At 39.8% G+C, this 15,803-nt stretch overlaps 1 protein-coding gene across 1 annotated transcript; it reads left to right on the top strand.

Moving 5' to 3' along the window:
• Positions 1-5,545: 5,545 nt before the first annotated feature.
• Positions 5,546-15,665, top strand: sh3yl1 (SH3 and SYLF domain containing 1). The gene is made up of 11 exons (XM_018661355.2): positions 5,546-5,848; positions 8,862-8,972; positions 9,544-9,657; positions 10,122-10,186; positions 11,321-11,433; positions 12,228-12,356; positions 12,478-12,622; positions 13,064-13,133; positions 13,229-13,300; positions 14,100-14,132; positions 14,330-15,665. Coding segments are annotated over exons 1-11 (1,062 nt in total). The 5' UTR covers positions 5,546-5,847; the 3' UTR covers positions 14,539-15,665.
• Positions 15,666-15,803: the final 138 nt, after the last annotated feature.

The raw sequence follows: 15,803 nt of genomic DNA, 5'->3' as shown, positions 1-15,803 counted from the left end.
ATTTCGTCAGTCCTCGTCTCCAGTTTGCAGCTCGTATCTCTGCAGACATAAACGGCTGATTTGTTCTTGATGAATGTGTTTCTGTGTGACAGAGTTCAGCAGAGGTTTGGGAATCAAACCAGTCTGCGTTCACATGATATCAGAGGAATAAATCCTGACTTCCCACAGTCCACATGACTGCACAGAGGGCAGAGGGTTTTTTTTTTCTTTAACCTATTTTCTTTTCAGTTTGTTTCCTATTTTTATCTTCTACCCATCAATTCAACCCTTGTCTTGAATGTCTATTTTTAAACTTAATCAACTCTGCTTTTAGATTAATTTTGCAGAAATAAACAGAGGATCATGTTAAAGATGTATATCAGTTTGATTATTTGGCATTTTTAACCTTTATGTAACCAGACAATATCACTGGGAAACTCAGGAAAGAATACTGAAAACAAAGAATATTGAAAAACTGAATTAATATTTCATTTATGAAAGAGGCAGAGGAACAGAAAAACAATGAAGGTTAAAAAAATGTATCTTAAATATATAATGGTAGCAAATCAATCAAATGATTTTAGCATCGTCCACTGTGTAGTTCACTGTCATGAGAAGCTGCATTACTGACTACATTAACTATGTTAGCTAATGTTAACATTCAGTGAAAAAATGTTAGGATAGTTCATTTTATGCTAATGCCTAATGCTACATTTATGCCATGTCAGAAGAATGGGACTTCCGTGTTAACACATTATCTAAAGTAGTTAGCTGGAATGCTAACCTAATGGTAACCGCAAAGTCAGAGATGTTTGTGGAACTTGTCTGCTCCTAATTAGAATTTAAAAGATTTAACATGAACTCACATATGTGGCTGCATACTAGCTTAAGCATTTTCAGTTTTTCTTTCTGGATAATTGCGAACATTAGCTGATGCCATTGATTTAGTCATTAAATATATAATGCAGTCCAACTTAAACATTTTTTAGTGAATGCTTTGCTCATTGGCTTGTTAGCCTAACAATAACTCCAATAATTAAACAATAATAGTAATAATAAAACAATAAATAAAAACAATAAATAGCTTTATTAACTCATATACTAATTTAACGAGATCCACAGTGGTTGCTAACATTAGCAATCAGCTTACAACAATCCACCTTTTCCATTTAGCAAAACAGCTTCATAACCAAACCAACCAAAATATTTTTAGGGTTAATTTGCTCTGGCTTTCTGGTGATTCTGACGTTGAACAATGGTGCCAGTGACACAGCTGAGTAATTCAATTAACAACACTGGAACATTAAGTGCTTACTGTGGTTTGAATTAAGTCAAAGTTATATAAAAAGACACTAGAAACAATAGAGGCAGTGTAGGAGGAGCAGTGAATGAGGTGACTAACATCTGTGGCAGGTAATGACTAATCTGTGATGAATTACACCTGACTCTTTGCCAGGTCTGTAATGCTACTGTCTACATCACAACACACACACTGTTCCACATGTTCTTTAAATAAACACATTCTTTTACCTATTTCTTTTATGCACAACAACACGCACACACTGCGTGTCCTACATACCTGGGCAGGGATGTTTGACTGACAGCTCAGGGGGCGTGGCCGGCATTACCCCGACTGGAACTGTAACAGGTAAGGTTGTGGTTTCTGTGTGTGTGAGACAGGTTCGTTAACAGTCTTTCACTAATTGTCACAGATGTTAACAGCGGTTGTGTCCTGATTTGCCCACTGAGATACCACAGAGGGAATTCAGAATTTGATCCTGTGGCATTGTAGAGACTTTAAAAAACAATCCTAAAGAACTGGAGGACTTGTACAGGACTTGGAGGAAGGCTCAGAGGAGACTAGGAGATTTGGAGGAGGACTTGTAGGGACTGGTTTGTCAGAATACGTGAATTCAACCTGATTGTGAAATGATGTTATCATGGATGACAAATTTCCATAATCATAGATCAATGATGTTGCATCTGGGACGATCCAGGACACCCCAACCAAAAGTCTAGCACGTTAGGATTTCTTGTATCTTCCTGACCAGTGTAATATCTTTCACAACGTGTTCTTCACGTTGACCTCAAGGTTATATCTCCACCTGTTGGTTTGACAGCTCGTGACAGCATGTTTACAATTTCTCAACCCCCATTCGGAAACTTGTAGTGTTGCCGATCTCCTGACGAGACACAACAACAACTTATGGCACTATGATCATCTAATGTGACATGGTGACCATCTTGAAAGACAAAAAAATAATGTAGTCTGATGCCAGCATAACAATCCTGCAGGAAATGCAAGTGTAGTTGACCAATCAGCATATCTTAATCTTCCTTCCAAACGTGAGAACACCCTGATTGAAACGCAGTGAGGGGAACTGAGTTCTTCAAAAGGTTCCTGTTTCCATAGGGAAGGTTCCTGCAAAAGAAATGCACCTAAAGGCCACTAAAAAGGATTCAGGACTCCTCTAATTGGAGGACTGTGAGGATGGTGTCCAGAGGACCAGAGAACTCTGGTGGACTCATAAGACGGCTTAAAGAAGGAGGTAGAACTAAAAGACTTGATAAGGGATGATAGGATGAGAGAAATCGAGGATTTTGAGTTGGACTTGTGGAGGACTCTGAGGCCCTGAACTGGTTTGTGGAGGACTGGGTGGGCTCACACACACACACATACATGGAGGAAACACATTAAGAAGACAAATGGCTGCAGCGAGACTGATGTTTATCCAGCAGGCTATTTAAAGAGAGAGAGGAGGGATTAATGTGAGGGGCGATCGAAGAAGAAGATAAAGACGAGAGAGAGAGAGAGAGAGAGGAGAAGAAATGGAGGGATGGAAGAGAGGAGAGATAAAGACTGACAAGAACAACAGTCGTCTTTCTTCTTCTGTATTTCTTTCTCTCTTTGTGTCTTTTCCTTGTTTCCCATTTTCCACCTGTTGCAGGTGTTTTTATTCACATCTGTGATTGAAGCTGCAACAGATGTTTTACTTTTTATTTACTTGTGTATTTGTCCTGACTCTTACTGTGTTGTCTTTTATGTTGTTGTTCTCTTTTGTCCTGATTTGCTGTTGTTTGACTCCTGTGTTTTTTAATGTTCTTTCTACATATTATATCATATTTTTTGTCATTTAGGAAAAACATTATCTTTACTGTGTTTCTGTGGAGCTGACTGGTGGGTATGTTGGACGTTCCTCCACAGTATGAAACTATGCAGTAAACATGTGAAGGTGTTGAATAGAAGCTGTTGCAGGAGCAGATGAGATAAGAGCAGGTTTGGAGGTTAAAGATAATAAAAGCCAGTCTGCTCCTGGTGGCACGAGAATCATAAATCCCAGGCTGACAGCAGAGACCCTCCTTCAGCCTGGACTGCATCAACCTCACAGATCGCTCCTCTGCCTCACATTGAGCAGAATTATTCACCAATTTTCTGCATATTTTGAATTTTAAGCCCAAGAAGTTGTAAAAAAACAAAAAAACAAAAAAAAAACAACTAAAAGTTGTGATTTGAAAATCTGTGATATAGATAGAGTTTTCTTGAGGCAATAAGTTCCAGGCTGGTTCTTCCTGAGAAAAATGTGATTTTCATGGCTGTTGTTTCCGTCATTAACTGAATGTCATGTCAACAGCCAGCAGTGCTGTGACTGATGAACCAACCAGACGTCTCCAGATGTAACAAACATAAGACTGTGTAGAGTTCAAAGCCTTCACACCCTTCAAACTGTAAAAAAAAAGCTTGTAAATGATCATATATTATTAAATGACTGATATCTGCATTTGACTGTGTATACACTTCATTTACAGTTAGTCCAGTGGTTTCCAACCTGGGGGTCAGGCCCCTCCAAAGGGTCACCAGATGAATCTGAGTGACCATCAGATGATTATTGATGCAGGGGAAACTTCTCTCATTTAGATATTTTTGTGAAATATTGGATCATTTTAGCCTTGAATTGTTATTTACATGAAACCATGTGTGAGGTTTAGACAGGAAACGTCTCCAGAGACACCTGAAATGTAACAACGAAACCCAAAGTGGGTTTCTGAGGATCAGTCAACCTTCATATTTACCTTTCGATCAGATGGAAATATTCCCAGGTGTCACACTTTGTGATCTCTTAATATTTTCAGTACTGCAGCCTCCACACGAACTGTTCTCGTTATGAACCTCACATATTGAACTGTTGGAAACTGACTTGTTTATTATTATTACTATTATTCTTACTGTCATTATTCCAATCAGACCTTCTGAGTCTAACTAATAAAACTAATAAAACTAATAATTGTGTTTGTCTGATGTGGCTGCTCTGCAGTTATTAAAGAAACCCGTTCCCTCGACTCTGCTGGCTCCTGACCTCTGACCTCCCCGAGGAGAGCGGCTTATTTCCCTGCAGAGGGATTCATGATAAAACCTAACATTATCACATTAACTGTGAGAATAGTACAGAGTCCAAACATGGGAAGGTTTTCAGCGTCTCTCTGCCTGAATAAACAGCAGTTAGAGGGGAAGGTCTGGATCTGGAACATTCCTGAACTGATCTGAGATCTGCTGTCTGACCACCAGATTTATAATGTTTAAATTTGATTGTTATTATCTGTGATGGTGAGACAGACAAAGACAAACAACAGCAGAAAAATGAAAATGACACTTGTGTAATATGTTTAGAAATTCACATAAATTCACATGGTCTTCAGAAACTTGCTCAAATATCAATATTCACGTGTGAAAACATAAATATCACAGGATTTTAGGTCTTCATGTGAATGTGATATCTCAGTAAGGTAAAAACGTTTACTTGAATTCAGAGATGAACTGATCAGATTTTGGTGGTCAAAGGTCAGTTCACACGCTGGACTGACTGGTGAAGGGATACAACCATGATGATTCTAGTTTATTTTATAACTAACGACTTCTCTAAAGTCAAACTTACAGCCGTGTTAAATTCTTTGACTTAAATGGAAAATTTAAGAGATTTCAGATAAAATCACTCCTATAATATTCAGTAATCATAAAATTACACAGTGACTGAGCCAATAATAAGAAATGATTATTATTTATTTATTCATACTTCAACAAAGTAGAAAACGTCTCTATTCTAGAAGAGTAGCAGATCGGGCATCTTTGTTCCTTTAAAACGAATTCATTTTAAAATAAATCACTACTACTACTGCTACTACTAATACTAATAATAATTAAAGAAAACATTTGATTTTGCTCAGATAAAACTTATCAGTATTAAACTTATTCAATAAACAGGTTCAGATGGAATTCTTTAATTAATTCCTGAGTAAAGACTTACAGGCATCAATCAAAACAGGGAACATCTCAAATGAATTAACAAACGTATAGATATACGAGTATAAATCATCTGGGCTCAATGTAAATAAATAAAATGAACGAAATAAAAATTAAAACTAAATAAAAATAAGTTAAATGGGAAATGACCTTTCACAAAAGGAACATACACATAGTACCTATCTGCCTGAGAGACTAAACTCAGGGAAAAATAAACTCTGTGTTCAGGAACGCGCCCAGCCAAGCCACAATCAGACACGGTGACGCGCCCAGCTCCCTCAGGGCTGTCCGCGCGCCGCCTGTCTCCCTGACAACACCTCTCAATCCTCTGATTAATTTCTTATCACCTGTTTGTGTTTGACATCGCTGTTAGCTCCTCCCATCTGCCTATACCTGTCCAGGTGTCCTTCATTTACTGTTTTTATTGATCTTAAAGTGAACTCGCGCGGAGAGTTGTCGCGAGAATCAGGTGAGTCGGAAGTGAAGTGAAGAAGGAAGAGAGCCTCCCGCAGCTCACCTGTCCGCAGGTAAACAACCAGAGGAAAACAAGAAAAAGAACAAAAAGAAACAGAAGTAAGTTCATGAAAACAGAAACATTGTTCTGTTACAGAACCGGAGAGTTCTGCGGTCTGTCCACCTGTGTCTGTTCCGACTCACCTGTCTCACCTGTCTCACCTGTTCCCTCGTCTTTTCCACCCAGTCTTCCACTCTCACAGGATCTACCTGTTCCAGCTGTGTTTTTAATTCTAGAAGCCTGTAAGGTTTTATTGAGCTAGAATGAGGTTCTAGTCGCGTTTAAGGAGGTTCTGGTAGTCTTTATATGGGTTCAGGAGGACGTTGTGATCATCTTTAAGGAGGTTCAAGTGAGTTTTAATCGCTTATCAAGATGTTTTGGTGATCTTTGAACAGGTTCTTCTGATCTGAAGTCATCTTTGAGGAGTTTCTAGACGTCTTTAACTGGGTTCTACGAGGAGGTTTATGGGAAGGTTCTAATCATCTAATAAATCGCAAGGCCTCAAAAGGAGGTTCTGTGGGTCTTTTAGGAGGGTGGTCGTAAACTCGGTTTGTTTGGCCTGTGTAGTGGCTGAAGTGTTTGACAGGGTTCTAGTGGCCTTTATGACTCTTCTCACATAGTGAGAACATTCTTGTTTTCTTTTTGTTTCTAGGTTTAGTAGGTTCTAAGTGTCTATGAGGAGGTTCTGGTGGTCCCTGAGGAGGTTCTAGAGGCCAGTGAGGACCTCATATTTTCAGTGAAGAGGTTCTAGTTGTCTTTCAGGAGGCGTTGGAAAGGTTAAGGGTCCTTGAGAGGTTCTAATGTTCACTGAGGAGGTTCTGTTTTGGGTGTGTGATGATCCATGGTGTTTGAAGAGGTTCTAGTTCTCTTTGAGATTCTGCTCATATGTGGACAGACAGGTTCTAGAGAGCTATAAAGAGGCTTCAAGCATCACGGAGGATGTTGTGGTAATGATGCAGTTCTACTTTTATACATGATGGTTCTAGTTGTCTTTTGGTTTCTAGTCTTTGTTGAAGAAGACACAGATGTTTTTAATTTGGTTCTCAGGGCTGTTGAGGTTCAGGAGGTTTTACTGGTCTAGGAGGAGGTTTTAGTGGTCCTCTTGGTTACAGCCATTTATGGGGACATTCTAAGTTTATAAGGAGGTTCCAGGAGGAGGTTCTGCTGCTCTGTTGTCATTTTAATTAAATTAAAAATTGAACTGTAAACTTATGTCACTATGTTTCTGATATTCTGTCTGTCTCTAAATGTAAATGAGAGAAGACCATATATTGATATAATATAATTAATATAATATATGATGGATTGCACACGGCTGTTGGCACGGCAACGCTCCTGCTGTGCTGAATCTCTGGCAGCTCGTTAGTGTTAACGAGGTCTCATTTGAAGGTAATTACCTCTGCTCTGACTGAGTTTGGGTTCAGGGCCTGTGATTGGTTAATTAGTAATTTAGCAGGTAATTGGCCTGGGGTAAAATTGTGAGGCGTTGTCATGGCAACAGGGGTGACATCATTCGTTCAGATTCAGTCAGTGCAACCGCTGCTGCTGGATTCATTTATGTTTCCATTTACATGAATGAAATGTAATTAAAACAGTTTTAAATGATGGGATGAACTGACTTCTCCTCAGGTCATCATTTTAATTAATCCTGCACTTTGGTTTCTGACCAGACAAAACCTCACAGAGTCACTGGAGTGGCTTTAAACCGAGAGATAAACAAACAAAGACACAAATTATGTGACTGAAAACAGAAGCTCTTTTGGGTTAAAACCACTGATCCTGGCCTTTAGCTTCCTGCCAGAGTCGTGAAACAATGACAGCAGAGACCAGTCTGGCAACATGCCTCCTGCTGCAGCCAGCACATTCCTAACACATGACACAACAACACACCACAGCCTGAACATCCCATCCTCAGCTGAGCTACAACACGCTAACAGCCTTCAGCAGCATCAACACAGCATGGAGAACATTAATTAAAGGAACGTTAATACGGATATTTTAGTCGCCATGTATCACTATCAACAAATGGTAGTGATACAGGCTGAAACACCTCGAGCTGCAGTGGTTAGTCAGTAAACTGTCATTCCAAAGAGATGAATTAGTTCTACTTTAAAAGCCAAAATGTGACATTTCTGCTGCTTTTTTTTCTCTCTCTGTGTCAGCTTTCCTAGCTCATGGCAGGGATTTTCACTCAAACATTCATGTAAAAACTTCTGTTAAAATCATGGGACTACGACTAATAAGTTGATCATTTTTGCGATTCTGTTCTAATCCTCACCAATCAGTTTTTTTTCACTGGATTGGGTTAAAAATATTTGAACATCCAAGAAACCCTGAGGATAATTTGTAACCTGTATTCCTGTCAGCAGCTGTAGCTGAATGTTTTACAGTAATCCGATTTATTTCAAACAAGATCTCACCAGTTTTCACTTTCTTTCACCAGATTTTGATTCAGTGTTGTGTTAATAAAGTTCAGTCACATTTAGGATAAAAGCACCACAGACCTTGGAGCTGATAAACCCACATTTTAAAAATGTTTTGTATATTTTATGCAATTTGAAACTTTTCTGAGCTGATTTCTGACCTTATCAGCCGGTAGCATCAGACAACACTGGAACGAGTCTGAGCTTGAAAGATGAATTTTTCCGTTAGTGTTGGCTGTCTTGTGACCGTTGGCCTCTTCTTCTCGGCTGTTTCCAGGTAGATCTCACTATCACATCAAACTGCTTAATGATGAAACGAATGATGATCACACTCTTATATACTTGTGGGTATGTTGCAATCCATTTTACTGTAATCTGCTGCAACCTGTTTCAGGTGGGAAACTGGAACATTTATTTTCCTACTAAATGATCCATCAGGATAAATCAGCTTTTTAAAAAGGAGATGGTCGCAGTTGTTGAAGTGTGCTCAGCTTCTTTTAGCACCGATTTCAGATAAGATAAGATCAGCCGGAGGAAACAAAGAGCTCATTGTTGAATGGTGTGACTGAAAATCAGCAGGAAGTTTTTCAGAGAAACACTGAATGAGCTGTTGATGTTTTAACAAACCATATAATTTGTGTGTTTGCAGTGAGTAACCCCATCCCCTCCAATCTGAAGTCAGAGGCGAAGAAAGCCGCCAAGATCCTGAGAGACTTCACCGAAATCTCCAACAGGAACGGACCGGACAAACTCATACCCCGTAAGAAAAGTCAAACTGTCCTGTCCTTCCTCACTCTGTCTGTTAGAAACGATGAAATGATGCGTGAATGTTGGTGCAGTGTACCAGAACAGTTCTTTTTAATACCTGCAGTCAGCAAACACGATGACGTCTTGATGCATCAGTGTAAATAAAGCTTGTTTTTATTTTATAGCAGGGAAACCGGGACAAAAAAAAAACTTTATGAGCTGTTGGTCAGACTCAGTTTACACATTGAAATGAGAGAGTTATTGTTGAAAAGATGGGTTTCAGAAGATTCAGAAGAATAAGATGCTACAGACACATTTTGGTCAAATAGGTTAAGAAATAGAGAAATGAGGGTAATATAGAGATGTTTCTGGTTAAACTAAAGGATCTTCCTCTTTAATAAAAAGCTCTGTCTCTGTAGGAATCCTATCATCATGCTGTCAGACACCTAGAATAAAAATCTGAGTCTGTCAGAGGTAAAAACAAAAACCTCAGTGGACGTCCATCGAGGTGGGCAGTTGTCCGTTGGATTACTCGTTGGGTGTATGTAGTGAAATGAGTGTTTCTGTGTTTTTGTGTGTCGTAGCTCATGTGATAGCGAAGGCGGAGGGTCTGGCCATCATCTCCGTCATCAAGGCCGGCTTCATGATCACAGCCAGAGGAGGCAGCGGCATTGTCATTGCCAGACTGTCAGACAGACGTAAGACCTCCTTTAACCCTCCTCTGTGAGCTTCTGCACAGCGACGTTTCAGGATTCAGGTTTTTCTGGATCTTCCACAGTGACCTTTTTGGTTTTTCCGGGAGGTTTTGCGACATTTTGCATCCCCCTGGAAACAGACAGACACACTCCCTCAGATCTCCCTGCAGCGTTATGAGCAGCAGTCATCTGATGTGTTGTGTGTCTGTTTCCTGATGTTAATCACCTCGTCTGGCGGTGGCAGCTGTCATATTTCAGCGGCGGGTGTCGGAGTTTGTCGTCAGGCCAAAACCCAACGAGGATCACACGGGCGGAGCTGAGCTGCTGCAGGCTTTTTGTTGGGTTTTGGGGGTTTTTTAAGATAAAGGAGCAGTTCAACAAATTCTGAAACACTTAATGAAATGAAACACATCTGTCATCTCCAAAATAAACATGTCGTTTTCCTCGTGGTGCGTGTTTGTGTTTAGGTTGGTCTGCACCTTCTGCCATCGGCATCGCTGGTCTGGGAGGAGGCTTCGAGATCGGGGTGGAGGTGGGTGACCATGAACAAAAAACAAGTGTGATTATGACGAGAAGCTATTTTGGTGAATTCAAGGACAAAGAGACGTTTAAATCAACATTAAATCAACCCTTTATCCTTCTGGAGCAGGGGATCATGGGTAATAGGCTTCTGTACATTAAAACCACTGAACCGCTCAGACTCAGATTCTAGCTGCAGAGGGCGCTGCTGCTCAGCTAAGTTACTCTGTTGGTTTAAGACTTCATGTTAACCTTTCCACAGTGTCCATTCTGTTCATCGTTGCCCTTCACTCTGCTGAAAACGTCTTCATACTGTCCCAGTTTAACCCCAGTCCTTGGAAACGCCACCCACATCTCTTAAATTGTTCAGGTCTGGTGCTGTGTTCACTGACAGCTGTTTTCCACCAGCTGGAGGAAATGACATTTTCCAATGCCCAGCAGGAAATAAAAAGCACCAAAATTGTTGACAAGCGTGGATGAGCTGTTATCAGCTGTGCACATGGCTGCATTGACCTTCCAGGAAATATTTGTTGTTTGACCGCCTGTTCAGAAACCATTCAGTACTCTACAGCTGAAGTGATTAGTTGATCAACTGCTAACAGAAAATTAATTGGCAACAATGTTGATAATTAATTAATAATTTAAAGTCTATTCTTTAAAATGTATTTTGAACCAAAATACTAAACGTTTCTCAGTTTTCTGTGATCCTGAACTCAACATTTTTTTTTTTTTTTTTTTTTTTTTTTTTGTGTTCTGGCAAAAAAAAGAAGAAACTGAATTAAGGTTTCAGAGACTAAACAATCAGGATGATTACTGAGTAAAATAACTATATAAAATAAATAATAGTTCTACGATGGAATAACACGATCGTTGAAACTCAACTTTACAACAAAGGGATAATGAATATGAACAAGAAGACAATATTTGATTGTAGAGAATACTGTGTCTTGTATGTGGCTTGGTTTTGTTCCAGTTCAGTGATTGTGAATGCACCAGTTTCCATCAGGCAAATGCCAAACGTCAGATGTCAGATTGTCCTTGAAAGCACCAGCAGGGAAGAGTTTTCCAAACAGTTTCCTCTAAAAACTAAAACCTTTCAAATCACTTGACAGTAAATAAGTAATGAACACACATGAGCCCCTCTCAGGTGTCAGACCTGGTGATCATCCTGAACCAGCGGAGGGCCATCGAGGCGTTCACGAAGGGCGGGAACCTGACGCTGGGCGGGAACTGCACCGTCGCCGTGGGACCTTTGGGCAGGTGAGCACCTGTACTCTCACTCTGTCTGTCTGCCTCTTTAATTGCATCTAATCTTTACCTTTGATGTAAATTATAGCTCGGGCTTTAATATTTTACGCTGCCTGGTGATTTATGAGACGTTTAATGACAGTTGTTGTGTTTGCGTTTCGAGGCCTGGAGCAGAAACACAAACTGTTAAACCTCTGTGGCAGTTAGAGCATCAGATGTGATTTACTTTAGAGGCTGTGATTGATGTGTGTGGTGTTAATTTTAGAATAAGGAGGTCAGTGTTGTTTCAGGGCAGTTCGACAGGTTTTCGGCGCGTGTTGACAGGTGTGAGTGGGCGTGGCCAGGTATTTGACAGGTAGAGCTGACATCAGTGCCAGAATGGCAGCCTATCTGTCTGCTGCTGTTGCATAACTGAGCTGCAGTATTAATATTATTATTCTGAGAATATAAACAGAAAACGTCATGTTTCAGCTTCTCAGAAAATAAGCCGTGAAACAAGCCTCAGCTTTAAAGAGTTAGTCAGGTGTTACTTTTATTATTGTCAACAAATCTCATGCAAAAACCAAACCCAACATTGTATAAGTGTGAGGCATCTCTCAACACTTTATGGCTCCCAACTCAGTTCCCATTGGTTCCTACTGAAGATGTGACCCTTAAGAAACTCCAATGTATTCTGTAACGCAGGTTCTGTAGATTTTCTGAAACTGGAGAAAATAGTGCATTTGTTAAAAATAACAGAGGACCCAGGATTGTGCCCTGTGGAACACCGCTCAGTTAAAGACCCTCTTTACTTGTCTGTTTCTCAGGAATGTGGAGGCAGATGTGGCTCTGCGTAGCCCTGCAGCAGTTTTCACCTACTGCAGGTCCAGAGGTTTGTTTGCTGGTATTTCGCTGGAGGGATCGTACCTGATCGAACGCAAAGAAACCAACCGCAAGTATGTCCGACGCCCGTCCACCTGCCCGCCCAGACGTCTGAACGTTAACTGTTACGGCCTTTTCCACTGTTTATTTGAACATAAAATGCTGTAGTGAGTATTTTCCTGTGAACGGTTGCAGGTTTTACTCCCAGGACATCCGTGCGTCAGCCATTTTGAACGGAGATGTGGAGCCGCCATCGGAGTGTTATGACCTTTACCACATCCTGGACGCCTACACTGAAGCCTACACCGCAGAATGGACCAGCAAGAACCTGCGTCCAAAGGTAAATGACCATATTCCATGTGTTTGGGTGTGAATGTTTGATAGAGACAAAAATCTGAACCTGACAACTGTGAACAGCTGCTAAGATCCATTTTTTGTAATGAAAAAAAATTACCATATCAGTACCAGACTCCATTGGCAAAAACAGGAATTTTACTGAGCAGAACACAGGAGCTGCTGGAATACCACTGCCTCCATCTGTTAGTGTGTCTGTGTTACTGTGTGACTTTCAGTGGTGGAAGAAGTAATCAGATACTTTACTGAAGTAAAAGTACCACACAGTAACACAGACACACTAACAGATGGAGGCAGTGGTATTCCAGCAGCTCCTGGTTAAATCCCTGTTTTTGTCAATGGAGTCCTGGTAGTGATATATATATATAGTGATGTTTCTGGTTTAACAGGATCTCAATGTCTCAGTTTCCTCCTGTCTCCTCTGCAGCCGTCCAGACCTCCAGCTCCTCCTCAGCAGAGATCAGCAGCCAGCTTCCAGCCTCCTCCAGCTGACTCCAGTAAAACTTTATTTAAAACGACAACATGTTTTCATTGTTTCTGTTGTTACCTGATGAAAACAGGTGTGTGATGATGATGATGTGTGTGTGTTCAGGTGTACGATCAGGTACAGGAAGTAGGAATGCCCTCTACCCCAGCATCTCCGTCTATAAATCTGAAACCTCAGGTGAGTTTTACCTGTAAAGTCTCCTTCACTAACTCCTCATTTCCTTCCCTAACTCCTAATTGTCTCTTCTTTTCCTTTGTTTCCTTCGGTCTCTTTCTCACTTTTTTATTTTCCTTTGCCTTTTCCACACCCTCCTTTTTGTTCCTTATGTCCTTCGTTCCTTCTCTACACCTCCTTTCCTACTTTACCCTCCTCCTCTTTACCTCCTTGTTTCCTCTTTTACTTCCTTTTTCCTCTTTCCTTCCCTTCCTCCTTCCATTTCCCATCTTACCTCTTTTGTTTCCTATCTCCTACTTTCCTTCTCTTCTACATCCTTCAGATCAGTGTTTGTATTTCTACAGTAGCTCACCACAACACACACACACACACACACACACACACACACACGCACCATCTTCACAGCTGTGTGTGTTTGTACTCAGGTCTGTTATTAACTGGCGACCTTGATGAAGCAGCCAATATCAACACACACCAACCCATTAATAATCCTGTGTGTGTGTGTGTGTGTGTGTGTGTGTGTGTGTGTGTGTGTGTGTGTGTGAGCTGTACATTAACAGGATCGTAACGTCCTGTTTTCATTAAACACACACACCTGCAGCATCCTGAGTGTGTCTGTGCTCTCAGTTTTGAAGCTGCAGCTCCCTCTAGTGTTCACAACAGTGACCTGCAGCTTCACACTCACTCTGGATTTCACTCATAGTTTTAAAAATTACCACATAAAATACAGTGAATAAAAAACACTCATCATTTACAGTAGCTGTTGTTATAATTGTTTATTCATGTTTTCTTTTTGTTTCAGGTCAATTTGCCTCCAGAAACACACAGAGCTACGGTACGTTGTAATAAATCAATTTATCAGCTCATTAAAGCTGAATTAAAGCTTTTATTTTCTAAATGAGTCTTTAATGTTCAGAAATATCTCTAAAGTATTCAGTGTGCATGCAGTTGTTGTCAGTATCTTTGTTAATAATTATATATTTACTGTGATGTTAATAGAAAAAAGTCAGATTTTTTACTTCTACCTTTTAGGTGGTGGGTCATCAGTGGGCGGGGCCAGCGGGCAGCTGGTTGTCACGGCGACCCATCCGTTCACGGGGCAGCAGCCTGGCGACCTGAGTTTTGTCCCCGGCGACCGAATCACTGTCATCACCAAGACCGAGTCCCAGTATGACTGGTGGGAGGGACAGCTGGAGGACGGGCGAGTCGGGATTTTCCCTGCTAACTTCGTCACGTACTGATGCTGCTGCCCCCGGTGGTCCATGGAGGAACTGCAGGTTAACAACAGATTCTACAGGAACCAGGAGAGGTCAAAACACGCAATACCACAGGTTTTGGGTAATGTTTTACTGCTGCAACGATTACTCAATTAATGGATTAGTCATTTAAAGGAATATTTATCTGCAAATATTGTCATAATCAAGGAACTGTCACCATGATTTCTTCCAAACAAAACCATCAAATGTGAGAGATTGACTTTTAATGGTTTCATGTTATTGTACACTGAATATTTTGGGTTTTTTCCGACAAAAAAAAAACATTTGATGTCATCTTTTTGTTCTCTGGAACACTGATGATATTTCTCACTGTTTTCTGATGTTTTATGGCTGAACGATAAATTGACACTCAATGATTAACTTAATAAGAAGATTCATTAATAGTCAAAAGAAAAAAAAACAGAAAAATGTCGTTTACACATTAATATTTCAAACTTTCACTGTTACACTTGAGCTGCCAACAAATTAAGTTCTCCATGTTCAATTTTATATTTTTTTCTAATTGCAAACCCTGAACTCAATCTTATGATGCAACAATTTAAGCAAATAGACAAAGAAAATAGTGATATTAATAATGTCTGATATCCGTCTCAGCACTTTGCTCAGCTCTTTTAGATGTTTGTATATTTATTCATGTGGAGGTGATGGAGAAAAAAAATCTTACACAACATCTGTTTCCTGTCCTTTCCCTTCAAAATAAAACAAGAAATGAGCTAAACAAACAAAAACGTCTTTTAGACTTAGTACCTAAAATAAAACTGTACTTCCTCCAAAATAAAAGTACTTTTCAAACCAGATAAAGGTAGTTTTACTATGAAAGGACACAGGATTCATATAAAACAGTGTTTAAAGCTTCAGTTCTGGAATCTGTTACTGTCATCTTTAAAATGGGTGGTGTTCATTATTCCTTGACACTTATCTCTGTTTATAGTTACATACATATAATGATGATTTTTAAAAAAAAATTTAAGATGACTGTTTAGTCAGTTTGATTGAAATAATCACATGGTGCTTTTTGGGATTATTTTTACATATGAGAGGCTGTAATGAAGATTGTAAATAAATCAAATTCATAAAAAATGTTGCTTGTATTTATACAGATTTCTGTCCATTTTGTCAAAGCTTCAGAAGTCAATATTTTTTTAAAGAATCATTAAACAGTGAAGGATTAAAAGAAATATCTGACCAAATCTAGATTTCATTATTACAAAATTAAAATTGATTTCAGA

This window comes from Lates calcarifer, linkage group LG7_2 (genome assembly GCF_001640805.2).
Source record: "Lates calcarifer isolate ASB-BC8 linkage group LG7_2, TLL_Latcal_v3, whole genome shotgun sequence".
NCBI lineage: Eukaryota > Metazoa > Chordata > Actinopteri > Centropomidae > Lates > Lates calcarifer.
Note: the sequence above shows the minus strand (reverse complement) of the source record. Positions and strands in the feature narration are given on the sequence as shown.

Excerpts from the sequence above, each read along its gene's own strand:
- sh3yl1 (XM_018661355.2), top strand. Across the intron at positions 8,973-9,543 it reads ACCGGACAAACTCATACCCC|CTCATGTGATAGCGAAGGCG; the intron begins GTAAGAAAAGTC and ends TGTGTGTCGTAG. Across the intron at positions 14,133-14,329 it reads CAGAAACACACAGAGCTACG|GTGGTGGGTCATCAGTGGGC; the intron begins GTACGTTGTAAT and ends TCTACCTTTTAG.